The sequence below is a fragment of the Lagenorhynchus albirostris genome, chromosome 2 (assembly GCF_949774975.1).
Source record: "Lagenorhynchus albirostris chromosome 2, mLagAlb1.1, whole genome shotgun sequence".
Taxonomy (NCBI): Eukaryota; Metazoa; Chordata; class Mammalia; order Artiodactyla; family Delphinidae; genus Lagenorhynchus; species Lagenorhynchus albirostris.
In genome coordinates this window covers 161,099,819-161,127,756 of record NC_083096.1, presented here as the reverse complement: position 1 = coordinate 161,127,756, position 27,938 = coordinate 161,099,819, and the positions used below count along the sequence as shown (strand labels likewise).

The 27,938-nt window shown below is 39.3% G+C and overlaps 1 protein-coding gene across 4 annotated transcripts in view; it reads right to left on the bottom strand.

Moving 5' to 3' along the window:
* The window catches only part of PTP4A2 (protein tyrosine phosphatase 4A2), a 46,167-nt gene extending 18,714 nt beyond the window's left edge, over positions 1 to 27,453 (bottom strand). The window contains exons 1-7 of one of the 4 annotated variants that reach the window (XM_060140725.1): positions 27,088 to 27,448; positions 18,754 to 18,901; positions 10,949 to 11,643; positions 8,770 to 8,862; positions 5,198 to 5,328; positions 3,843 to 3,917; positions 55 to 2,590 (exon numbers count right to left, since the gene is read on the bottom strand). In XM_060140725.1, coding sequence (XP_059996708.1) covers positions 2,482 to 2,590; positions 3,843 to 3,917; positions 5,198 to 5,328; positions 8,770 to 8,862; positions 10,949 to 11,044 — 504 coding nt within the window. In that variant the 5' untranslated portion in view covers positions 11,045 to 11,643; positions 18,754 to 18,901; positions 27,088 to 27,448 and the 3' untranslated portion in view covers positions 55 to 2,481. Of the gene's footprint in view, positions 1 to 54; positions 2,591 to 3,842; positions 3,918 to 5,197; positions 5,329 to 8,769; positions 8,863 to 10,948; positions 11,644 to 18,753; positions 18,902 to 27,087 lie in introns of those variants that run through there. The other 3 variants (XM_060140727.1, XM_060140728.1, XM_060140726.1) reach the window with 3 other exon arrangements.
* Between the last annotated feature and the right edge of the window lie 485 nt (positions 27,454 to 27,938).

Genomic DNA, 27,938 nt, shown 5'->3' with positions numbered 1-27,938 from the left:
AGTTTTCTAAGGAGACAACTCAACCTGAGGGTGGAGAACAAATGCACAGACAAAGAGCATGTAAAATATGTTTTATTGTTCTTTAAAAGGGCTCAGGGTTTGGTTTTAAATCAGGCTGCACACCTTTCATCAGTCTGACATCTCCCTCACCATGTCAAACTGGCTTCAGCTAGCAATACTTCATTAAATCCAAAAGAAAAAAATGTTTAATTTTGAAGAAAATCCAGTTCTGAGAACAATTAACATTAGTCTGTAATTTAAAACAAAATGAGGGCTAATGTTTCATGTTGTTTTATATACCCTTCTCCTCATACAGAACCAGGAATGTAATTTTCCCAACTCAGGCAGGCACTGTTACTGGTGGATACTGCTCTCTCTCTCGCTCTCTCGCTCTCTCTCTCTCTCACACACACACACACACACACTCTCTCACACGCTCACTCTCCCTTTCTCTCTCTCTCCCCCTCCCTCCTTCCCTCCCTCCAAACAACAAAACTCAGAGCATGTCAAAGGAAAAAGGTTTGTTCTGGTATTGATCAAAACCCTTGGAGTCAACTGTCTATCTGAGCTTAGAGGGTATGCTGTTTTGATCTTGAGCCTATGTTAAAGGAATCTACTGTCAGGTTCTGAAATAAAGAATTTTGGATAGTACCATCATTTTTCACTTTAAAATCCTAGAAACAATTTCAAAAAGCATTATTTTGTTTTGTTTTCTGGGATGGGGGAGAAGAGAATCTACAGATTTTTATTTATTTAAAAATCAAAACAACTCGGCATAGGAAATAGGCAGTTCACATAGCCAGCCAACATCTGAGGTATCATCAGTGTGAAACAAGGTCCTGGTCCATTCCTACTGGCCTAGCTGATCCTAACAAAATGGGAAGTTTATGGCTCTGCACAGCAAATTCCAACAGGACAAGATGACCGTAAGACTTTATTCAAATCCTTAGAAGCAGAGCACTATTAATTATGTAATATTCAGCTGGAGAGTGCAAGAGCCCCTGATGGTATCCTCCAACTTGCTTTGTCAATGCAGCCTGGTCACAACTGCAAAGGAGCAGCAAAACAGCATTTCTAGATCAGTACATTGAACCCAGCAAAGAATCTGCAGAAATGATACTACACCACTGCACTAGCCACACAGTCCCTTTGCTACACAATGAGCTGCTCTATGTCTCTCTTCTACCCTATTATGGCCTGTGGACACATACTCACTAGGCATTGTTGGTTTTGAACCAGCAAAAAAATTTTTTTTTAATCTCACAAAGAACCTAGTAAGAAAATAACAAGGCAATCAGTGGTTAAACTGAACTGTACATATAGGGGGCAGTTTGGGAAATACCCATTACAGGCATTTCTCAAGTCTAAAATATTGTGTCTTTGCTGCTACTCCTTTGACTGTTCCTGAAAATTCAGAGTACAAATAAGTCCTAAAATAAAAACTTTACACTAACAGCATTCTCTGACATCATTAGACAGAAAATCAGAGTAATGCTACAGCCCACAATTCTACAAGGTGTAGAAAGTGTGCTAATGCTCTGCCTGGACATATCTTTAGTGACGGCCTGGAGTACTCCCCTTCCGAAAACAACAATCTCTGGGACATCCACTTAGCTTCATTGGTTGGAAAAGAGATGAATTCGACTCTCAGCTAAGTTCTTTGAGAGACTCCTCTTAAAATGCCATTTCCCCACAAATTTATCAAAACAAAAAAGGCTCCTGGCTACTTTGCCTAATGTTGAATAGGGTTTTCAAGAAAAGAAACTAACATGAATACCCCATCATCAGTAAAGACTAAAAAACACCTGGATCATATACTATATATGCCACTGCCTTTTTTTGTTTTTTCTTTTTTTTGGTGTTTTTTTGTTTTGTTTTTTTCCTAAAAGTGCCCAGGTGGGCTTAAGGCTGCCAGACTGCACGCACATCTACAGCAACATGGGCTTCTCCTATTTCACCTACAACTTGTATCAGGGGAAAAAAGAGGGATAGAAGAAAGTGAGAAGAAGGGAAAAATACACCGTGCCTCCCCCCCCCCAAGAAAGAAAGAAATCCACAAAAGGGAGATCTATGTGCCAAGCATAATGGAAGAGTGTGCTCCCCAAACAGATGGTTCTGCAGAGGCTAATGTTCTGCTGGTTTTCCTTAGAGACCTATTTTGAGAAAGTTTAAAAAGACAGGAGATTTTGAAATAATTCAATCCTGGCAGAAATTCAAACTCCAACACTAGGAGCAAAATCATCCTTCACTAAATTAATCCTTTTTTTTCTTTCTCTTTTTCTTTTCTTAAACATTTTATTCACGTTATAGAGGGATATATTCTTGTTTGTTTGTTTTTTTCCAATCATTAGGAGAGTGGTTGAGGAGTACTGAATCCATCACTACTTTGATGACACAGTTAAGATTCCAGATTCACATTTCCAGGTACCAAGAGTTCCCTCTAAATGCCACGATCAAGTCAGCCTTCGTATACATTTCTTTCTACTGAACGCAGCAATGCCCATTGGTATCTCTGAAGCGTAATCGCATCTTAGGTCGGTATTTCTCCAGGTAAAGCAGCTGTTTGGAATTGAATGCTCCCCTTCTTTTTCTGAAAATACAAGAATGGCACACTTTATCATGTAAAAAAAGAGCTGCCTGATTCACTGAAAAGTGTATTTATGGCCTATGGCCTTTCTAACTCTACACAGCTGAAAACCAGCATATTTCCCATACAACATCACTTCTTAAGTGAAAGGGCTGAACTGAAACATGAACTTTCTGTGTGCCTTCCTAAAAGAAGAAATAGACAAATTTTCTTTGCTAACTCTCATTAGAGTCTATTAATCGTTTAATAAAGATCAGAATGGTTAATCCAGAGACATCTGACTATACTCTTCCCAATTAATGTATTCTTCATATTAGAAATGGCAGCAAGTATTTAGGATAAATGAGGAAGTATTTATATGAAGCAGCAGACACAGATGGCATTCCTTGAAACATGTTATCTTCCTAGAGCTACCATACATTTCATGCCCTTTGTCACAAAGTCATTTTTTTATTTCTTTCTTTCTCTTTTCTTTTTTTTTAAGAAAAGGTTAGAAAGGGAAAGGGCAAGACAATAACTGCCAAAGAATTCTGGACAAAAAAATAGCATGGCCTGTTATTCCAGACTGCTGTCAAGATTCTGTCTGGGCACTACCATCCTGATTCTGTGACTAAACAGGTCACTTAAGAATCCTAGGTGATTAACTGCTCCTCTATAGTTTCTTCCTTTCCTCTTTGTCACAGAGAGTTACATTTGGAAGGCATTTTGGACAGCCATTAAAAGAGGCACCACATCACTGAGACTCAGCTACCTAGCTATTCATTTTAAAGACTCCTAGATGTTCAAGTCATATACTGGACATATTCTACAATGCCCAAATTTGCCACCTAAATTAGAAAATCTTTAAATCTGGGAGCCAGTAGTGTTATTGTGAGTCTCTTTATCACTTGCCATTTTTGATATCTTCAAATAATATTTTAAGCCAAAGACAGCAAATTACCCTGTACTATGAATGGGTACTTTTTATAATTTCTTTCTCTTGTATGATTTTGCTTTGTGTGTTTTTTTAAAATTAATTAGTTATTTATTTATTTGGCTGTGCCGGGTCTTAGTTGTGGCACGCAGGATCTTTGCTGAGGCATGCAGGATCTTTAGTTGAGGCATGAGAACTCTTTGTTATGGCAATGTGGGATCTAGTTCCCTGACCAGGGATCAAACCCGGGCCCCCCCTGCATTGGGAGCTCAGAGTCTTAGCCACTGGACCACCAGGAAAGTCCTGCTTTATGTGTTTCTGAACATAAAACTTCATACTCACTGTCTTATAAACTGAACTGCATCTTCGTACTTCATTCCACATTCAATCAAAGCAAGTGCGACCAGCACAGGTGCCCTGCAGAGATAAACTCATTTGTAAATAACCACAGGTCTTTGGAATTAAAGGATTTTTTAAAACCCAGGATTACTTATTACCAAAATTATGTAAAGCTTGAGCTTTCATTGTTCCTGTACACTAAAATATCTGATATTTTTCTACATAGTAAAAATATCTAAATCATTACAGCTTCTATGGTATTTTCTATTTTTAGTAAAGTACAAAATTCTAAACCTTTATTACGAGATCTTTACTCTTTAAAACATCATCACATTATATCTCAAATTTTCACATCATTTTATGTCACCAAAAATCCACTGATCTTTAACCATTATCATAGTAAATGACCAAATGGATTATCTTGAGTGTCTCAGAATTTTTGTTACAAATCAATTTTAATATCATCTCTTCATCAAATACTAAAGAGGTGCTAGACTTCCTCAACAAAATCCTTTCCATGAGCTGGGAGAGTGGCAGAGAATTCGTAATTAGGAGTTGCTTTCTATATATATATTAATATAACAAAGGAAATGATGTTTTTAATAAGCCCATTATAAGGCACTAACTTTGGACTACCTAACTAGGATAGCTATTAGTTTAAAAAACTGCCCCAAATCAGGATAAGGACTAGAGACGTCTGACCCTGAAGAACTGTACAACACTAAACTGCAAAAAAGGAAAATAGCGAACGAAAGGGTTGAGCAGAGGTAACAGCCTGAGTCACCACCACCTTGAGGCAACAGCAGCTTGCATTAATGTTTGGAGTCAAAGTGCACATTATAAATTGACATTTAATCTACTGTTGATGAGTGTTGCAACACCATTCCATGCAGTGCTCAAGGAAAAAGATTTTAAAATCAAAGTCAACTTTCATTTCCCATACATTTCCTTTCAAGAATTTAAGGTTCAACCATCTGCTCTTCATCTATTAACTTCCATTCATCTCAACCTAAAATTAATCATGTACAGATTCTTCAAATCTAAAATTATTTTAACTTTGTTGCCCATTTCAAACACCTAAAACTTTGATTACTGGAAATGGAGAAACTGAATTAAGACTGTATTTTTGGCTCAAAGATAATTACATTAAACCAGTTCCAAAACAACTTATGAACCACCACCCACTAAACCCAGACTCAGACAATGAAACATAAAACTTATTCTGAGAAATCATTACACCAGCTTTTGCTCTCGTTTCCTTTCCTTTCAGGCAACTTAATATTTAGCGTGATAAATGCAGTTTCTATCAAAGTGAAATTTTTGATAATGAATTCACAGACAAAAGGGGAAGAACTTACCTTCCCAGTCCTGCAACACAATGCACTGCAACACAGCAACCTGGCTCTTCACGAAATTTGGTTTTTAGTAGGTTTAGCCAATCGTCAACTATCTGATTAGGGGGTGGCGCTCCATCGTCAAAAGGCCAATCCTGGGAGGAAAAGGTCTTTTACATTAAATTGATATTTTCTCCAGAATTAACATCCTAATGCACAACAGCTGCATACACAGGGCAGACCTAATTGCACTAACTGTTCTATATGTACCGATTTTTTTTTTAATAAATGTATGTATGTATGTATGTATTGCTGCATTGGGTCTTTGTTGCTGCGCGCGGGCTCTCTCTAGGTGCGGCAAGCGGGAGCTACTCTTTGTTGCAGTGCGTGGGCTTCTCGTTGCCGTGGCCTCCCCCGTTGCAGTGCATGGGCTCTAGGCTCACGGGCTTAAGTAGCTGTGGTGCGCAGGCTCAGTAGTTGTGGCACACGGGCTTAGTTGCTCCACGGCATGTGGGATCTTCCCAGACCAGGGCTCGAATCTGTGTCCCCTGCACTGGCAGGCAGATTCTCAACCACTGTACCACCAGGGAAGCCCCATGTACCTATACTTAACCACACAATTCTGATCACTTCTGAAAAATGATCCAAGATCAAAATTCAAGTGTGCCAACTTAGCCTTCTCAATGAAGCATACATAACCAGCAACATAAGCATCAAACTTTTTCTTTGGAAATATGTCTTATCACAAGAGTGATAAGAGGTTAGCATTCTTCAAATATTTTATCTGAATAGAACAGTAATTAGACATAATAGAGAAAACTAAAATTAAAACCAAGACAAAGTAAGAGAGGACACACCACCTGTCAATAAGATTTAGAAGTCCATTTTGGCAAAGTATACCAACTGGTATCTCATTGGTCTCTACGAATATAAATATTTTTGAGGATTATCCCCAAATAGCTCTAAGTTATGATGTCTTTTCTTTAAAGACTCTGATAAGTAATTTCCAACAGATCATAATAGAAACATACTACTATCTTTGTGCTTACATATGTATTTTTTTTAAAGTCAAGCAGCAAATATTTTTAAAGCTCAGCCTAAATTATACACACCCCATTTTACAAGTATAGTGCCACATGATATGATCCTGAGGAAATGAAAACCATTTTCTCAAGTATTCCCTTCTCTTTTTATATTCATTGATTTGGGTTGTTTTTCAATTAAGACCAACCCCATGTGCATTCACAATACAGGCAGGGATTTATCTTCCTTGTTACCTCGCACAAGGTCCTGAGAAACCAACACAAGTCATTTTGAAGAAAGGGGGGAAGGGACATTCACATATTGCATCATACCCTCTGTCCCATCTAACTTCAAGGACAGAAATGCAAAGACACTGGGAATTTTTTTTTTTTTAACAATACTATTCTAATGAGACTGGATAAGGACACTTTAAAATATTAGAGAAGGGAAAAGGGAAAAGTGACAGAGCACTAAATTGATTGTGCACTCATTACTGGCACCACTAGAACACTTCATGGAGCCCATTAGCCATGACAGCACATTATGTTTGTCAACTACGCCCCATAATTAAAGGGCTGTCAATGTTATCATTATAAATGTCACTACAAAGTTTAACTGTAAATAGCAGTAAAACTAGTAAGTACCTTAGTCAAGAGCTTACTTCCTCTAAGACTCCCTAAAATGCATCTAGTTAAGAAACAATAATATGAAACATGCTTTACTTACTCATACAAGCAGTTTCTATCCAAAAAAATCACTAAAGCAGTAATTTAGAAGCATCTGAACTTCAAACTGACATGGCTGAAACCACCATTAGTCTTTTCCAATGTGCTTCTGATTTACAAGAACATTGGTCAAAGGGTTGAAAGGTCTCACTTTGGGAATATCCTCTTATAAGGTGTTCCAAACCCTCTTCACCTAGCAAATTAGCAATCCAACTTAAACTAAAATTTCTGCCTAGGCATTAGGGAGAAGGGAGGGATGAATAGGTGGAGCACAGAAGATTTCTAGGGTCATGAAACGACTCTGTATGATACTATAGTGCTGGATACATGTCATTATGTATTAGTCAAAACCCCTAGAACATACAAGAGCAAACTCTAATGTAAATTATAGACTTTGGGTGATGATGATGTATCAGTGTAGGTTCATCAGTTGTAACAAGTGTACCACTCTGGCGGGGGATGTTGATTATGGGGGAAGCTATGCATGGGTAGGGTCAGGGCATATATGGGAAATCTCTGTACCTTCTGTTCAGTTGTGCTGTGAACCTAAAATTGCTCTAAAAAATAAAGTTTATTTAAAAAATTTTTTAAAAAATTCTGCCTAGGAAAAAAAAGAAATTCCAAGCTTAATTCTAAATATCCTTGGTTTTTTTCCAGCTTTAGTTAGACCTTTAATTTTATCTGATCACAGCTCTTTAAAACAAAACAAAAGCCTAGATTTAAAGGCCTGGAATAAATCCCAGATCTACCACTATCTTCTACAAACTACTTCAGGTTCTTTAGTTCATTTCTATTTCATAAAGGTGTTTACCAACATTACTGATTCAAACAGACTACGGTCAATCTGCAGTTCATTTTCTCACCCTGCCAACTGTCAAGACAAACTGATTTCTCATCTACTCTCTAAAGAACATACAATACAGGAAAAGGAACTTGTATTTGGTTTAATTTCAGAACTTAAAATTCTGTTTTTATTTTTTTAAACACAGGGCTACATTTTATACACGTTTATACTTATCCCCAGTGATTTCCAGCCAGGGGATCTTAAAGTCATTTAGAAATAGGAATGCAAGCAAAGTATTATTACCATGCCATACTATTAAAATACATTTTAAAAAACATAATGTTTGGCTATTTGATTTTTGTGTTTTCACCAATGTGGAAGTGAGGAAACTTTATGTATCAGATGTGAGACAACTGCCTTACCAACAGGACATTTATTTTCTTTGCATCAACTGCCTTCTCAACTACTAACCAATGCAGTAAAGACTACAGAACTAACTCTCAATAAAAAATAGGCACATAGGGGCTTCCCTGGTGGCGCAGTGGTTGAGAGTCCGCCTGCCAATGCAGGGGACACGGGTTCGTGCCCCAGTCCAGGAAGATCCCACATGCCGTGGAGCGGCTGGGCCCGTGAGCCATGGCTGCTGAGCCTGCGCATCCGGAGCCTGTGCTCCGCAATGGGAGAGGCCACAACAGTGAGAGGCCCACGTACCACCAAAAAAAAAAAAAAAAAAAGAATGTCTGATGGAAACTACTTTCAGTTAGATTCAAACCAGTAGCCTTGAAACAAAAGCTAAATGTCACATTAATTTCCTAGAGAAAAAAAATGAAATTTCCATTTTCTTGAAATAAGTGTGCACTAAATTTTGCCTTTTTTGTTGAAAATACTCTGCATCTGTGGACTTCAAGGGCATAAATGAACAAAACTGCCAATCCAAAGATTGCTATGATTACTGTATCTCCTGTAAGTTTAAAAAGCAAACTATGAGTGCCAAGTTTTAAAAATATCTATGTTTGAAAGGTACAACTTGTTTGTAGTGAAAAATTAAAACACTACACACTCACTAGAACGTGGATTCCTTCTTTTTCAACTGGTGCTTTATCATATGTAGCATCACAAACTCGAACCAAAGTTGTCACTCCATACTTCTTAAGTTCCTTTAAAGAAAAACAAATATAAGGAAACTTGTTTTTAGAATCTGCAATGAAAGCTTTAAAAATATACTCTTATAAACTGAAACGAGACCTCATTCTCAGACAAAGATCAAAATCATTCTCGTTGTAACAACATATACAATAGACATTCTTGCATTCAAAGTGGAAGCATCAATAAGGCCCACCTTTGTAAGGGGCAATTTGGTAGCATTAATGCAAAAACTTTAAAAACACACACACACTTTGACCTAGAAATTCTACTTCTGGGAATTTATACTAAAGAAATAATTAAAGATATACACAAAGATTTAGGTACCAGCATGTTTAGCACAGGTTGTTTGGGATGGTATAAAGACAGAAACATTAATGGTCCAAAAACAGGTGAATGGTTAAAAAAGTATAGCACATCCATACAGAATACTATGACAGCTATAAAAATAATACTAAGGAGGTTGGGGGAAATTTTTCTAAAATACACAGTGTGATCCTATCTATATGTATATTTATAAATATATACATAAATACAGAAAAAACATCTAGACACCAGGTATTAACAGTATTTTTAAATTGTCTTTTGCTTATCTGTAACTTCTCATTTTTATGTACTAAGTACATATTGTTTTTTATAATTTAAAGAAACAAAAGCAATTTTGAAATTAAGATTAAATAGTGGTATTATATTACAAAGTCAAGTAACACACAATTACAGCCAGAAGTCTTGCTCCTTTAGAAGTTTTCCTACAGTAATGCCTAATCCAGTCACTAACTAACTTCAAGAGGTCACCGACATCTTTTTATAGCTGCAGGAGTCTATGACCAAGGAATCCACAGGCTGAAAATAGTATCATGTAATTCAGCCAGGCTTAAAGGTGACTGAACAACCTGAGGGCATACCGGCCTGGAATTAACTTGTACGCTGTGTACACAAAGTTAAGAAGCTCAGAGAATTAAAAATATAAATAAGCAGAACAGTGATATCCTACAAGAAGTGTCCATCATCTGGTTATCTAAAGAGAAAGTTATTTTAATTGCTAAAGGACTTTATTATTCACAGAAACGCCTTCTCATAAAACAGACTCAAGAAAGTTGTTAATGTTATATAATGAGTCAGAAATTTTTAAAAATTTCAAAATACAAATAAAATCCCATTAAAGTGAACTCCACAGTAGCTGTTCATTGAAAGTTTCCAGTAGAAATTTTTTATGGTAAATATTTGTGACCTTCAGCAAGTCAAAACCTCTTCTGAACTCAGTTTTGCCATTTGTAAAGTGAGAGAGGTAGATTTAGAATCCCTAGGAGTTCATCTAGCTCTCTAAGTCTACTCCACAAATACATCAACAGAAATCATTGAGACTGAACAATCTGAGAATGATTAAAAAGCTTACATTCAAATGCCTGTTGAATAAAGTACAAAATGTTTCTCTACTACTACCAATAGAAAAAATGCAGGATCTGACATAAAAATGCTACCTATAATACCTTTCCTTCCCCTAAATTTCTAGACCCTTGAATAATGTGGTTCCTACTGCTAAGTAGTTCTAGGGTAGCTTTTCATCAAAAGTGGTTAGGGCATTTTAGGAAGAAATGGGTTTTAGTGTCAGAGATAGTTCTACCACATACTGTGTGCCTTCAGGCAAATTACTAAACCACTCTGAACCTCAGTTTCCTCATCTGTAAGGGAAATAATCGTACCTATACCTCATAGGGTTATTGTGAGGAGTAAATGATGTAATGCATAAAACTGCTTATTGTAATGCTGGGTACGTACTAAATATTCAATAAATGTTAATTAGCTTTATTATTGAAACTGTAACAAAAGAACTGCTAATAATGTTCAAAGGAAAAAACACAGTACTAGACAATCTCTAAGATCTCCTCAAATTCCATAAATGTTCTTTTAAAAATTTGTTTTAACTAATTCAACTCAATTCAAACAAAGACTGGTAAGATCCACAGGATCAGTATCATCCATACTCCAATCACAGAAATAAATGGCTTTGTGGTATAAGATTTCTTTAGAGTGGTGTTAATTTTTAACAGGATTTTACCTATAAATCAATCCAAAACGTAGACCATGCTACAATCTTACCTCTGTGAACTTGTTGAGGGTAGCGTTGGTAGGGTTGTGGGTTATCAGAAAACGCATGTTCTCATAGGAGATCTCCACAGGGGCTGGACGGTTCATTATGGCAAATAAAAAGTGTGAGCGTGCGTGTGTGAGTGTGATGGGGAAAATGAAAAAAAAAATCAATAAATCTTGAAATGTTTCACAGCAGAAAACATTAAAAAGACCACTAAAATGCCTATTATCGATCAGTGTTTTCTCTATTCAACTTGTTTATTCTTTAAGAAGCTTCTCCCTTCAAGATAAGCAGAAGTATTTAGAATCCACTTGAATCCAAATTCAATTTGGGCCTCAATGTCTGCTGATGGATACCTTCGGACTCCAAAAAAATCCAACTACATACGAAACTTAAGCAGCCTTTACTACATTTAGGCACTAGTGAGACAAGTTAAAAGAGTAGGTCGCTTTTCACTTTTGTTTACTTGATGCTTAATTTTACTGGAGTCATTAAAAGATATATGCTTGCAATAATAAAAAAAAAAAAAGCCAACTATTTCTGAGGCCAGTCTCGGTGTCCAGAGTCTTCAAGGCAATGTTAATTATGGCACATAGAACCTCCAAGCTCACTTGTCAGCGGAAACGCTGTGCTGAGCCTGGCAGAAGTCTGCCCTCACGCTCAGAATCGCCATAAATGTGCAACGTATATTCCAACGAAAAACCTGGAGGAGACAATCATAAAGAAAATGAACTGGAGGTTGACAGCAAACACAATGCCCAAAAGTCAAGAATACATTCTTTATGAGCCCAAAGACATCTGAAATGGCGCCACTTCTAAACTACTGCCATCTACCAAGAATAGGACAGAAGTACATACCAAGAGTATTAAAAGTCAGAGATTTAAGTTAAGTATGTCTTGGGACTTCCCTGGCTATCCAGTGGTTAAGACTCCAAGCTCTCAATGCAGGGGGCCTGGGTTCCATCCCTGGTCAGGGAACTAGATCCCACAAGCATGCTGCAACTAAGAGTGTGCATGCCACGACTAAGGAGCCCTCAAGCCACAGCTAAGGAGCCTGCCTGCCGCAACGAAGCAGCCCATGTGCCGCAACGAAGGAGACTGCCTGCCACAACTAAGACCCAGCGCAACCCAATAAATAAATAAAATAAAATAAATACTAAAAAAAATAAATAAAAGACACCGTGCTCCCACTGCCGGGGGGGCAGGTTTGATCCCTGGTAAGGAAATTAAGATCCCACATGCCGCATGGTGCAGCCAAAAAAAAAAAGTTAAATATGTCTTCCTTTTTTCAAAACGAGGCTCAATAAAGTTCTATACTAATAAGATTATTTCTAACTCGTCATTTTTAAAATGAATTTTTAAAATCATTTTAAATCATTTTTAAATGATTAAAAGATACTTAAAACTTCACTCCATGGACTCTTTTATAAAGTTCACATCAAATGATCTCCTTATTTGTCTGCTTTGATGTTAACTATCTTTGGTTAAAATTATATCTGTAAATGAAGGCTATTTACCAAAATTCCACTTTGAGGATTTAATTCTTTCAATCCAAAATATATGCATTGGCCCCATTTATGATATCAGTTCATAAAGTTCATATGATACCAGTTATCTTCTTTTCCTCACAACTCTAAGTAGTTTTTAACTACCTATGATGAATGAGGAAAGAGGATCAGAAAAGTGACTTGTCTAAGGTGAATTAATTAGCTAGGCCCAAATTCAGACTCTTCTGAAAAGTCCTGTATTTTTTCCCAAGGTACCACAATTCCAGCTGACTCAGCTAATATATAAATCCCATTCTCTCATTTCTAGTCCAATTTATCTTTTTATTATTTCTCACATCACTACCTCAAGAATACAAAAGCATCCAAAGGTTAATGATTCACACAGCAGTCTCCTGCCCAAATATTATTCCTACCAGAACAAGGCAAGAAGAGAAGTGGCAGAATTTTTGAAACACAGTAATCTGTATAGCTGGCTCAGTCAGAGTGTCAACATAATCATAAGTTCCTCTGGAAATAGGGACGAGGTCTAAGTTCTTCTACTTGCCTCTTCCCTAAGCCACCAATAAATGCTTATTTAGAACTCTAAAAAAGATGACTGTAACCAGACAAATGAAAGATAATGACTACAGAGGCACCTGCAGGAAGAAACTGCAAGAGGTAAGAACAAACCTAAGCCTCAAACTTTCAAGCCTAATCTTCTATCTTCAAGTCTTCTTTTTATGATATTCTTAATGGCATTTTATTTTGTAAATTATATACTTCTGATTATATTACCATAGACACAAGCTCAAAACTAAAACATTCCTAAAATATGAGAGACACAAGAAATTCAAAATGGCATTGTAAGAACTTCAATACCTCAGCATAATGAGTTATCCACTACAGTAAACACACAAAACTTCTACATTCAAACTAACAAAAACATAATACACACCATCACCCTTCCTAACTCATAATCTAACTCATAATTCTAACTGTAACCCTAAAACGCAGCCACTTTAGATCACACATTTCACAAAGTACTCCTTGTACAGTCAAGGAATTTTAAAGCTGGCAGAAACTTAAGAGATCAAATACACTGACCTTTAAAAAAAAAAGTTGCTGTTTGGGATCCAGAGAGATTACAAAGACTTAAGACCACACTGCTAATTAGCAGCAGATCAAGGACAAGAACCCAGGTCTTATTTTCCCTCCAATTTTGACTAATGGAGGTATCCACATATTTTTCAAGTCATAATCTTATTCATGACAGTGTAACTTTTCTTCAAATATTTGGTTGGATGTTCATTTGCAACTCTGTGACCTTATAATAAGGGGAGAAAAGACTATTAAAATAACTACTCAAAGAACAATGGTTTGCGTGCAATGCAGAGCAAAACACAAGGAAATTCTAACCTGTTTGAATCCCTTCGGTTTAATGCTGTTATGGCAGCTAATACGTGTGTCAGCTGAGAAAGGCACTGAAAGACCAGCATTGTAGTGACAGCCAGGCTTAAAAGGTTACAGCTCTAGCATTAAGTTTTCTACCCAGTCATCAGTGTTTGTCTTCTCAGAAAACAGAACAACCTTTATCCCATCTTATTCCTCCAAGCTCAGTTTGGAAGGACCACTCCCAGGGATAAGGATAACTTATTATTAAATTTTCAATTCCTTTTTTTTTTTTGGCTGCACAGCTTACAGTATCTTAGTTCCCTGACCACGGATCGAACACAGACCCCAGCAGTGAAAGCACAGAGTCCTAACCACTGGACCACCAGGGAATTCCCAGATTTTCAATTCTTAATACCATACTGAGATCTCCAGCAAAGGAATTTCTGCCAAATGAAACACTATGTTCTATCAGTGTTAACAGATGCATGATAAAAGCAAGCTTCTGTTCCTTCCCCCTCCCCCAGGAGTTCAACTACACATTAACAGTTAAATGTTCTTGCACCTGTCAATTCAGATAAACTAATGTTAGTTTCTGCGACACCCATAAGAATGCAAAGCAAACAGTCTGTATAAAAAAATCATAAACAACCTACCACAGCTGGAAAGTACTCAACAGTTACAGAGCCATACATTTTAGCATAAACTCAACACCTGTATACCTTACTGGAAAACTTTTTTCTGAAGTTTTCTCTCTGGCATTGATTCTGCTCTATCTACTCAAGTAAAAATTGATTTTTACTTTAATTTACCAGATGATGGAAGAGGCTGGTTTACTTGACACATAACAGTGATCAAATTCAAATACGCATCCAAATATTCTCTCCACCCTTTATCTTTTATAGAATCTAACTTTTAAAATGCTGAATTTGGGAATTTCCATTTCCTAGGCAACATTTCCATTTTTAACAAAAGAATATGACTTCACTGAAGAATTAGAAAACGATGGTCTGTGACAGAGAAATCCTTTTAAATTAAAGAGGGAAGAGGAAAAGATAAAGAAGAATAAAGAAAGGGGGCTGGAAGAAGAACAAGCAAGCAGAGGTCTACCAAGCTAAGACAGTGCACTGCCAGTAAGACTAAGTCAATAACACAACAGAGACTACTTAAAACTCTGAAGAGGGGTATGTTACAAGTTTAAATATCCACTGTCAATGCTCAACTGCTAACATCTACCTAGATGAGAACCAAAAGCCAAAATGCATGGAATAATACAATACCCATCACTTAATCATGGCACAATGTTAAAACGGAAAACCATGGAGAGGTTAAAAAGAATAAAACACCTATATAAACTGATATGGGAAGATGGCTAAGAGATACTAATAAGTGAAAAAAGCAAGGTACATGATAATATAAACAGTATATATAGAAATATTTGTGAGTACTTAGTATGTTTTCACTCAGGCCAGGAGCATGATTTACAATATATACCTTCTAAACAGTTACTGTTTTTTTCCCATGTACACTTATTACCTTAATTTCTTTAATTTTTTTTAATCTTTTTTTTTTTTTTTTTTTTTGGCTGCACCATGTGGCATGCAGGATCTTAGTTCCCCGACCAGGGATCGAACCCACACCCCCGGCATTGGAAATGCAGAGTCTTAACCACTGGACAGCCAGAGAAGTCCCCTTAATTTTTAATTCTAGGGTGATAAAGAACCTACAATGATTTACAATTTAATTACATCCTTAACAGTGCTATAACCACTGGATTACAAAGAGCCTCAAAAGGGCTAGTCCTTCTGTCCCTGGCAAGCCTGTACCTACACATTTCCAGAAAGACAGCTTTCTTCTTTGTTAAAGATACTAAATTATGGAGTGAAATTCAGATCCTGCTTTGGCAACTGTAATTCTAAGTTCAAATATAAATATAGAGAATTCAAGGGCATGAACGAACTTTACAAAATCAGCCCCATTTAATGTAACCCACACTTACTGGGCATCCTTTTAAAAATCCTGTCAAGCCACTCACAACAAGCTTTCCACTGAAATCACTTTTATTTACAAATTAAAGTGATGATGCAAAAACCCTCTAATTTGATAGGTTATGCCAGTATTCACCAAATTAAAAACAGTACATTATAAGTAAATGTACAAAAGAACTCTAGATCTTAGAAAATAAAATCTAAAAGCAAAGGTCTGAGGAACAAGTAAGTATACATTTACTGTTTACTTTTCTTGCCAGAAATTCTACAGGAAGTCATGCAAATTTGAGTCAGCGTGGTTTCTACAAGCAGACAACATGAAAGCATAATATGGTATACAAGACTAACACCTTGCAACAATTTTTTCCTAAGACAAATTAATTTCACCTCATTGAAGACACCTGCATTTCCCTTAAGTATGAATAATCTGTCAACAGTAAAGAATTCATTCTCAAGAAGGACTAGACACTGCAATTTGGCCAGTTAAGAATGTATAAATGCAAATATTTATTGGATACATAATATATACCATATATTCTTATATGGGCAGCAAGAGCAGTAAACAAACAAAAATTCCTGTCAGGATGGACCTTATATTTTAGCAGGAAGAAAAAGACAAATAAAACATGCAACTGCTATGGAGAAAAATGCAAAGCAGGGGAATCTGCAGTGTCAGAAGGGAGAGGGGATTCCACTTTTAAATAAGGCTAGCAGGAAACGCCTCAATGAAAAAAGTGACCTTTTATCCTAGTCCTGGGGTTTTGAGCCAAACAGATATTTGAGGAAGCATTCTAGGCAGAGGGATTAGCTCTTGCAAAGGTTATGAGGTGGGGCCATGCTTGGAGTGTTCTAGGAACAGCAAGGGGGCCAGTGCTACTGGAGCAGATAAGGCAAGGGAATGAATAGGGTCAGAGAAATAAAAAGAGAGGCTTACAGGCCAACAGAAGTATTTGGCTTTTACTCAGAGAAAAATAAGAGGTTTCAAGCAAGAGTGACAACCAATGTTTAAAAGGATCACTCTAGATGCTATATGGAGACAGATTATGAGTAGTAAGGGTGGAAGCAGGGAGATCCGGTAGGAACTTGATGCTATAATCTAGGAGACAGATAATGGTAGCTTGGGCCAAAGCAGTAGCAGTAGAGAGGACATGAATCAGTTTCAAGATGTACCTTGAGGTGGAACCCAAAAAGATTTGTCCACAGACTGGATATGGGGTCTGTGGGGAAAAAAAAGTCAAGGCCCTGAGTAACTGTTAATAACTCACAGAAGGCTGACCGAATATTCACAGACTATTCAGACAACAGACCATAAAATCTTCACAACCATCAAGAAAAAAAAGCAAGGAAATTCCTCTTTAAAGTACTACTGTATCTACTGCATTTTGACCATTTGAGATTAAGACTTGTAAACTAAAGAAAACTCAACATTGCTAATTAAACACTCATCTTTTGGGGCTTCTCTGGTGCCACAGTCGTTAAGAGTCCGCCTGCTGGGGCTTCCCTGGTGGCGCAGTGGTTGAGAATCTGCCTGCTAATGCTGGGGACATGGGTTTGAGCCTTGGTCTGGGAAGATCCCACATGCCACGGAGCAACTAGGCCCGTGAGCCACAACTACTGAGCCTGCGCGTCTGGAGCCTGTGCTCCTCAACAACAGAGGCCGCGATAGTCAGAGGCCCACGCACCGCGATGAAGACTGGTCCCCGCTTGCCACAACTAGAGAAAGCCCTCGCACAGAAACGAAGACCCAACACAGCCAAAAATAAATAAATAAATAAATTTATTTTTTAAAAAAAGAAAAAAAAAAAAGAGTCCGCCTGCCAATGCAGGGGACACGGGTTCAAGCCGGGAAGATCCCACATGCCGCGGAGCAACTAAGCCCGTGCACCACAACTGCTGAGCCTGCGCTCTAGAGCCCGTGAGCCACAACTACTGAGCCAATGTGCCACAACTGCTGAAGCCCGCGCGCCTAGAGCCCCTGCTCCACAACAAGAAGCCACCGCAATGAGAAGCCCCCGCACCACAAAGAAGAGTAGCCTCCGCTCACCACAACTAGAGAATATCGACAGGCAGCAACGAAGACCCAAGGCAGCCATAAATAAATAAATAAATAAATTTATTTTTAAAAAAACAAAAAGCCATTCATCTTCTGGGTGGGGGACTGGGCGAAGCAGGTGAAGGGGATTGAAAGGTACAAACTTCCCATTATAAAATAAGTCATAGGGATGTAATATACAGCATAAGGTATATAGTTGATAATATTGTAATAAGTTTTTATGGTGACAGATGGTTACTAGACTTATAGACATGATCATTTCACAATGTACTTAAATGCCTAATCACTATGTTGTACACCTGAAACTAACATATTGCACCAACTAAATTTCAATTAAAAAAAAAAAACCTCATCTCCTGGTTAACTGATCTCAAATTGGAAATTTTTACTTTCATACCTACTCCCAACTCATCAGAGCCCTGTCGAAATAAGAGCTCTACTCTCTGTACTACTTATCTTTGTTCATCCTCTCTATTGTTGCATTTATCAAACTAAAAGTGAATACACCTGGCTCCTTGAACTTAGACCATTCAAATTAATGTTAGTTCTCGTCCCCTACTGACTACAGTCCCGGGGAACTGATAAGGAAAGAGGTATCATTAAATTCTACAGAAATTATGATCCAAAATATCTGTAAACAAGCTAAAAATAGCAACACACTTCCTACTGCTAAAAAAAGTTTCAGAGTTACTCCCTTGGTTATTCCCACTTTTCTACTTCCTCATTTAAGGAGGGAACTTGAGAATCAAGTTCCAGTACACAAATCAATAATCAGTTCTATAAAAAGAAAGCATGACCTTGATAGTGGGAAAATATCTGAACACTTCAGAACCAGCAGGACATACATGGCCTGCCACTCAGAAAGGAAAGGAAAGCAATTAACCAACAGATCACACCTGCTTCTGAGAACAGTGACAGTTATTTTCTGAAGTCCCGTGGGCTCTGTTCCCACTCAAATGAAAAGGGAGTGGTTTTCAAATTTGTATGTACCCTGGCAATTAGAAGTAGTTGTCATTTTCTGGTAATTCCTACCTCTACAAATAACTGTAAGACAAAAATTGCATTAAATATTTTCACGCCATACTTCAAAATATTTACTTTTCAATTTTGTACTCCATTGTTCCTCTAAAGATTAGCAACTCTCCAGCTGAAACTCTTTGTCCAAATGTTATTTTTCCTTTCAGAAATAAAATTTAAATGAAGATAACAGCACTATGGCCAATTTTCACTTTTTCTAAAAAATTATTTCAATACCAGTAAAAACATTAAAAATCCTAATACCAAAAAAAAAAAAAAAATCCTAACACCATTCTAGTATGGAACATTATATTATTGTTTTCAGTGAATCTTTTAAAAATTAAGTTAAATAGCTCTATTAAATTGATTCTATTCATTCATATTTCCATTTCCAAAGAAAGGTATCATCAGGACTACCCTCTCCACGTGCTTTTTGTTTAAAGACTTCAGTTTATGTACATTTCTAGACTCCCAAGCCTCTTTATTATAAAGTTTAAGCACCTTCTTTTCCTAAAAAACTGTGGTAACCTCCTTCATACTATAGAGAACTATCTCAAATTCAGCTGCATTCCCATAAAATTAAATCCTAATATTTGTTTTCTTCTTTCCCTCCATCCTTCTTTCTTTAATCTCAAAAGGATAAATAATTTTCCTGGAGAACAATTTAAGTCTCAATCATTTTACTTTAGTTTCCAACATCACTATACATACACTAACTCAAGAACCACTGAATTATTTCATTAATAAGGAAATGTATTTGAGATTCTGAATTTCAATTGTAATAAAGCAAACTCAGTAGTAAAAATCCAAAAGGACACCCGAATTCACCCTGTCAAAACCACTTTGAAATGTTTTCTGAGCTATATCAGGACAGTTAGAATGACTGTAACAGCTGCAAGTTCCCTGAGGTTGCAAAATAGATACTTGGGAAAAGGTTATTTGAATCACCTTTCAAAATAACCTACAGCACAGGAGCAGCATGCAAAGCAAAAACTTCCAGGCTATTGTTAGCATTATTTAAAATGTATGTTTCAGAACTTAGCAGTTTATGGGTCAGCTTAACTCTTTCATTTCCCCATTTTGTCTAACATATTGAGCATATTTAAAGGTTCTGTTCAAGTATCCACCACCAAAAGAGGGGAAGGAAGCTCTCTATGTACAGGATATGGAATAAAAACATTCCAAATTACACCTTGTCAGCATAAATTCTTTTGTTTGAGCCCCAGAAATTTTTCTGCTGTTAGGGCATTTTGGTCCAAGTTTCCCCTAAGTAAGTTACACTTCACTTCCTCTCCTAAACTTGTTTCTTAAAAATCACATTATACTTCACAGCCATCTCTCTGTGCACTGAGTATTAGTACAAGATAAACAGACAAGAACCCAAATAATTCAATTTGGAGCTGCTGGTGGCCTTTTAAAATATGCTGTCTACCCACTAACTGAATTGCCCAGTAATGACTTGATGTTTATTCTCATAAAATACAACATTCAAAAGTCTTTAGAAACCATACAGTGAAAGTAGTTGTTTCACATTACATATGAATGTGAAGTAAAAATGGTGAAATACCTCTATAATTCCATGTCAAGGGGTGATTATTCTTTGGTCACCAGCTTAGTTCAACATGGATTCACTTTCCTTCTCTTCTCACTTAAAGAATGCAAAATTTAGGGGCTTCCCTGGTGGCGCAGTGGTTGAGAATCTGCCTGCCAACGCAGGGGACACAGGTTCGAGCCCTGGTCTGGAAAGATCTCACATGCCGCGGAGCAACTAGGTCCGTGAGCCACAACTACTGAGCCTGCACGTCTGGAGCCTGTGCTCCGCAACAAGAGACACCGCCATAGTGAGAGGCCCGCGCACCGCGATGAAGACTGGCCCCCGCTTGCCGCAACCAGAGAAAGCCCTCGCACAGAAACGAAGACCCAACACAGCAATAAATAAATAAATAAGTGGGGGAAAAAAGAATACAAACTTTAATCTTTCATGTCCTCTTCCTCAAAATGCTTACTGAGATGCAGGACAATATACCAGCTCTGAATGATACTAAAACTCAGCCCATCTAATCTTAAAACAAGCATTTGTGGAGCTCTCTTTGCATACCATATAATCACCATCCAGGATCAAGAACTAAAAGAATCAATATGGGTGAAAAATATTTGATGATGAGCATTAAAATTTCATTATTAATGCTACATACTTTGAAGACACAAAATAAGCATGAGTAGAATGGAGTAGGATTAATTAAGACTTCTGAGGAAAGGTAAAATTTTTATGACAAGACTGATAGAAATAGAGACAGGCCATGGTAGCATGACTCGAGAAAGGAGCTAAGTCTTCGGTTAGATAGCTCTGAGGAGGCCTTGACCATGCTGAGAATTTTAGACCAATTCAAATGCAATAAAAGCTCTTAGGAATTTTAAAAGTAGAGTAGTAGTAACTGCTCACTGAGAGAAAACAAGTATTGCCATATTGGTGAGCATCTTCTGATCTACTGAGCTGCTCCATAATTACCAGCAAGCTTCACAAAAATAGCCTCTCAGCTTACTAAAACCTACCTGATTGCTGAATTCTTTTTCCTAGTAAATAGATACAAGTTTAACTAAATTCTGCTTGGTGATGACCTCCAAATGAATATCTCATCTCACCTGAAAAACAATTCAGAGTTTAGGCTATGACTTAAATTTGATGTGCTCTTCATCCAGAAAGATCTAAATTATTTGAATAATTTAAACCAATCACCAAAAGGAAACTTGTTTGTAACCACACATGCAGAATGAAGAATGTCACTGCAATCTATTGTTTCTCCATCATATCCTTCTCAATTTGCTGACAAATCCTGCTGATGACTCATATCCTTCTGTACTAACCAGTCACTCTGTTCCCTCATGACAGGCTTTTCACCAATAATGGAAAGAAGGAAACACACCAATTTGTTTTGCTATTAAAAACAGTAAATATCAACATATGTATATAAATCCAATCTACAAAGACTGTGGTGGTACAACCTAGTGAATCTCAAAAGGAAAAGACTAGAAAAAGGCAGACTTGATTGTGAATTTGAATTCTTGTCAAACAATACATTAGTTAAGAGCCAACATTTTTGACCACTGCGGAAATAAAAATATAAAGTAATTTATCTGATCTGCTAAAGCAAATATATCATGTGCGCATTTTATGCCAAAAGAATTAACATTTTCTGAGAAGAATGAAATTTCAACCCAAAAATACATGAAAGGAATTAAATTCTCTAAAAGGAAAGAGGGTTCTAACGGTCAAAATATTTTTTCAAAACAGGCTCAACTAGCAAAGAAAGGGTCACAGAAAAGCTTAATCTAAAAATTCTCTACAGTTTAAAAAAGAATGTTGTAAAATGTAAATTTATATTTAAATGATGAAATTTAGTTTCTAGATCACTTAAAATGGAGTGGATGCTGTGTTACAATCCGCAGGTAAGAAATCAGTGTAGGCAAACAAAAAACATTTGTATTCAAATCACATAAAAACTGTCGGTATAATCTGTCAACCCCTTGTAGCCATTTTTCTGGCAGAGTTTATGCCCTGTAAGTCTATACTGATTGATCGGGGAAAACCACCTCAACATGTGCAGGAGAAAGGTTATTTTCTCATCTGGGTCCTAGTAACTCCACAGGGTAACTGTGGAAAGTGGACAGAGCCTGCAGTACTGTGCAGCTTCTCTCATGGAGGTGTCAGAGTAGTGACAGGTTCTGGTTTAGCCTAGACCCCTACAACTCCATGGAGCAAAAGATTCAGATACAATATCCACTTGAGCTCTACGCCAAGCAATCCTGTAAGGTTTCAAGTCTCAACAGAGTGGCCAGGAAGTCAAAGGAGCTAGAGAATGTGGTTCAGTCAGTACAATGAAGAATAACCAGAGAAAGCTATCAGACACCTCTGTATATATATACTAGTTCTGAAGTTGAAAATGGATAGAAGACTCTTCTAATACTCCAGATTAGCAGATTCAAATCACCATTTCCCAAGTAATTTTAATCGGTGGCATCCACTGTTCATTTAACAAACGCAAGATACAAAATTATTGAAACTGTAACATCAAGGACTCTTGCTTTACAAACTTCGAGAATAATCATCAGTTTCTATATAACCCAACTAGTATCTTGAAAAAAATCTCAAAGCAGCAACATCCCCCAAAGAGCAAAAAAAGTAACTGAGGTATCCTTTAAAAAAAAAAAAAAACTAACTAAAAATTAAATTTCAAGCAAAAAAAAGGCGATTTCTTTAACATCTACTAATTCCTACATAATCCCCTGTAAAATGACTACAGTTAACTGGGGAGGAAAAAAAAAAATGGCTAGAGACTTAAGTACTTTAAGCCCCAAAGGGAAAAAATTTTTTTAATCCACTGCCATCTATTTACTGATACTCTTTAACTAGGATTCAGCAACTGATCTCTAAACCAATTTTCTTATCTGTAAAATTGGAAGAATGCCACTTACTCACTCCCAGGGTTATTATGAATTTAAAATGATATGATTCGTGATTTAGCACACAGAAGATTCTTAAGATGGTAATGTTGAATCCTAAAGCATAATGTTGGACTTCATAAGTACTCCAAGACCTCAAAATCTCTAACTACTACCCTAATTCAATAAACATAACTAAGTCTTCTATGTTAAAACTATGGGTCCTGATTTCCAGTTGCTCAAAATTTGTAAAGATCACCAACTTCTACAAGTAGTATAGCTAATGAGATATCACTTAAAGAAATCAACCTAACTTAGGCTTCCCTCTAACTTGTTTCACTCTTCCAAGAGCAACAGCTAAAAATTTATGTACTGCTCATCTGCATCTTATTTGTAAATGCTTTTTCTAGAGGCTTCACTGATTACCAATCCGACATTCCAACAAAAAAGGAACAGTAAAGTCAAACCCTATAAAATAAATCTCCATTCAATTTCAACTTCGGGTCTCAAAACCATAAAGTGTTCTGTAACTACCTCATATAGAAATGCCATCTTTAAAAGACAAAGTGAATAAAAAGTTGCATCTTAAGAAAAATAAATGTTTTTCCTTGTTCACACAAATGTCTTTTCAAGTAAAACATAAATATGGGGCTTTCAGACTTTTTAAGAAACTACGTACAAAAACATTCAAACATTTACTCTTCCCTAGTGCCACCAAAGTTCAATGATGTTGTAAATGGTTTCTGCCTATAAATTTGGTTCGTTCAAATTAAATATCACTTGCCTGACTCATGGAGGGAGTGGTCTGACTTTTGCTGTTCTGAGTCAGAATATACCAGGTTCAGCAGTTCTAAAAAATTTTTCATTTATATAGGTGGTCTAAAATGCTAGTAGCCTTTTCCAGCTACTAAATATAAGAAGCTGTTGCATTAGCAGAAGTCTTAGTGATAATAATACTTTGAGTCTGTAGTTCAATTTATAATTAACAAAGTGCTTTCATATATATTTTCTCACTTGATCTTCAAAATCTCCTGAGGTAAAAATCCCACAAAGCTGAAGAGAAGGACTTTCACAAAGAAGTGACAACTTCTGGTTGACTCTTATCCCTATTAATACACTCTTCTTCTTTCCCCCAAAATAAAAAAAAACATTTAAAAGGCTGCTGGGTTTCTTTAATCAGACTTTCCTCTCCCAGACATATCCCAGGTGCCTCATAAGACTCTTGTCTCAAAGCACCCTAAGGCCCCGAGAGAGTTCCAAGGCAGAATCTCCACCCACATAAAAGCCTAGCCTAACTTAGGCCCCAAAGAGCCTCAAGTCAGCATCTCCTAAATGATCTCCTTGCCTCCAGCCATTCAGTCTTCTGAATTACCTTCAACATCTCTCATCTGTACAAGCTGCTAGGTCACTGTGTGGATGAGAAACCTCAAAGAGAGACAACCTAGCGAGGGTAGTTGACGGTATAGTGGAAAAATCAAAGACTTTGGAGTCAGACTGACCTGGGTTTTTAATCCAGCTGGGACAAGTTACTTCACCTCTTTGAGTCTCTATATCTTCTCATCTCATCACTGTAAGTCAATGAGGGCTCATCACTGTATCCCTAACGTCTGGCAAATAGAAACCACTCAACGTGTGCCAAATGAATGCAAATGAGGACACCTACCACCTTTTAATAGTAGCTGTGAGAACTGAATGAGAGTATAAAAACACCTGGTACACAGGAGGAACTTAATACTAATTAATCCGGTCCCCCACCAAACAGTATCAATACTATTTACTGTTTCTGAAAGCAGAGAGCATGCTAGTGATGCAGAAAAGGACACTGTAAGAAAAATATAATTTCTGACTTCTAATTACACACCAATGTTTTTGCTTGTAATTCTATCGCGTCTAGTACCAAAAGGACCACGCTACTCTTTGCTTGTATTGAAAAGACTCCCAACTTCTAAGAGACTTCCCACCATTACAGTATAAAATCCGTATCAAGGTACTCTTCATCAAGAACCTCTACTTTGGGCTTCCCTGGTGGCGCAGTGGTTAAGAATCCGCCTCCCAATGCAGGGACCATAAGTTCGAGCCCTGGTCTAGGAAGATTCCACACGCCTCAGAGCAACTAAGCCCATGCGCCACAACTACTGAGCCTGCGCTCTAGAGCCCACGAGCCACAACTACTGAGCCCGCGTGCTGCAACTACTGAAGCCCACGCACCTAGAGCCCATGCTCCACAACAAGAGAAACCACTGCAATGAGAAGCCCGCGCACTGCAACAAAGAGTAGCCCACACCCCGCAACTAGAGAAAAGCCCGCGTGCAGCAACAAAGAATGCAGCCAAAAATAAATAAATGTATTAAAAAAAAATGTGTCATTCTGAAGCCTTAATTTCCTTTTGCACCTTGAATAAGGCATAATTTCACTCACTTCCTGTCTGAAACTACTCTGTAATACAGAGGAAGGGAGCCAGTAACCACCATATTTAATCCAGCAATGGCTACAGTTTGGTGACTCCATAAAGACAAGCATTTGCTGAATGCCTACAATGATGCTAGAACTGCTAGATACTTTATACATTTCTTGAAAAATTCCAGAAAATAATAAGCTAGCCTATGGTTCTTCTTTATCATCAACATATTACACCATTATTATTATCATTATTACTACTTCTTAAAATCTTCTCTCCAGAAGGGTAGGAAAGAGCTAAAGCCTAAAAAACATTTCTTAAATTTACCTAACAATAGAATACCTCTCACCTGAAAAACTAGCAATACTTTACAAGAGTCTGTGCAATACACAAATTTGTTTTAGTTAGCTCTCAGAACCCCAGACTAGGGTGGGATACCAATCATATGCTTGAAAAATTTGGAAATTCATGTCCATGTCATGAAATATGGGGGGGGGTCGCAGAGCCAGAAGATGGTAGTGCCACTGGAACAGACTTCTGTACCCTCTCCTCATACTTGAACCCAAGGACCCAGGGACAAGATGCTCCAGGAAAGAACTCCCTAACCCAGGACACCCGGGTTCACTATGGCCGTAGAGAACAATCAGGGAGAGCCTCCAGGAAGCCGGCTCACAGACTGAACAGTCGCAGGCACACACACCTCCACACTCCCTCATCTGCCGTTCACCTTCTCCCCAACCTCTCTCACTCTGCACTCAGGTTCTCCCCCCCACCACTCTACCTCGGGCACGAGAAACTCTCCCTCCCCCACTTACTCTCCCCATTTACCCCACTCTCCCATGTACACTCCTACTCCCCACATTCACTCGTTCCCACACGCTCCCCCTCAACTCTCCCCTACACTCGGCCACACTCGCTCTCCTCCCACCCCCCTGACACTGTCCCCCCTAACGCCCCCCACTCTCACTCCCCCTCACTCTCCTCTACACACACACACACACACACACACACAGACTGCCCCCAACTCCCCCCATCCACACTTTCTCCCCCCACGCTCTCTCTCCCCCCACATGCACACTAGCCCTGTCCCCAACTCACACTCTCGCCCTCACGCACGCACATCGCCCCCCCCACTCAACATTCTTGCACACAACACTAGTCCCTCCCCCTCCCACACGCGCGATCCCCCCACCCTGCTCACCCACCCTCGCTCTCCACGCTTCCCGGCGGCGCTCCCCCCGCCCCCGGCCCCGGCCCGGCCCTCCTTCCGGGGACGTGTCTCGGGCCTGCACTAATGGCTGCGGCGCCTCCCGCCCTCCCCTGCCCCGAGGCCCCGGGAGCCAGAGCGGGGGCCGCCCGGGAGCAGCGCACTCACGCTGGCGAGCTGGGGACTGGGCATTGAAGTCCGGCGGCGGCGGGAGCGAGGAGGCGCCTCTCTCCTCAGTCACCTCGGCGGCGGCGGCGGCGGCGGTAGCGGTGGCGGCGACGGCTCCCCCCCAGCCTCGGCGCGCGACACCCGGCCCGGCCCGGCGGCGGCGGCGCGTGTCCACGAGTCCGTCTTGCTGCTGCTGCTGCTGCTGCGGCCGCCGCTGCGTCTCCGGCTGCCGCCGCTGTCCCCGCTGCCGCCGCTGCCCTGTGGCGTCGCCTCGCGCCGTGCCCGGCCGCCGCTGCCGCTCCAGCCGCTACCGGACGGACGACGGTTACAGCCCGGCCGATCGCGCCGCCGCCACCACCGCTGCGCGCGCAGCCGGAACCAGCTCCCGCCGCCGCCCCTCAGGGGGCGCTGCGGGGCGCGGCGCGCGCGCCCTCCGGCCCGCCCCCCGCGCCCGCTGACTGGCTGGCGGGCCGGCTCGGGGCGGTGGGGCCCGCCCACCTGCCCCGCGGGGCGCTGACCCACTGCCCTCGGCGCCTCCCCCGCTCCTCCTCGTGGTTCGTTCCGCTCAGCACTCCTGGCTGCGGAAGGCGCGTCCATGTGACCGGGGAGGGGGGGGGGCAGAACCTGGCCTGGGTGTCCTTCACCCACTCCGCGGCCCGCCCATCCGCACCTGGACTGGGCCAGAGCCCGAGGCCGCGGGGTGACCCTCAAGGTCGAAGGGTCTTTTCCCGCGGCCGGGCCGTGAGGCCTGAGGCCAGATCCTGATGGGACAAGGCGGCGACCGAGCCCTTTGCTCGGGGATTTCCAGCCCAGAAGTGAGAACCCGGGCAGCTCAGTTCTTGGCTGCCCTT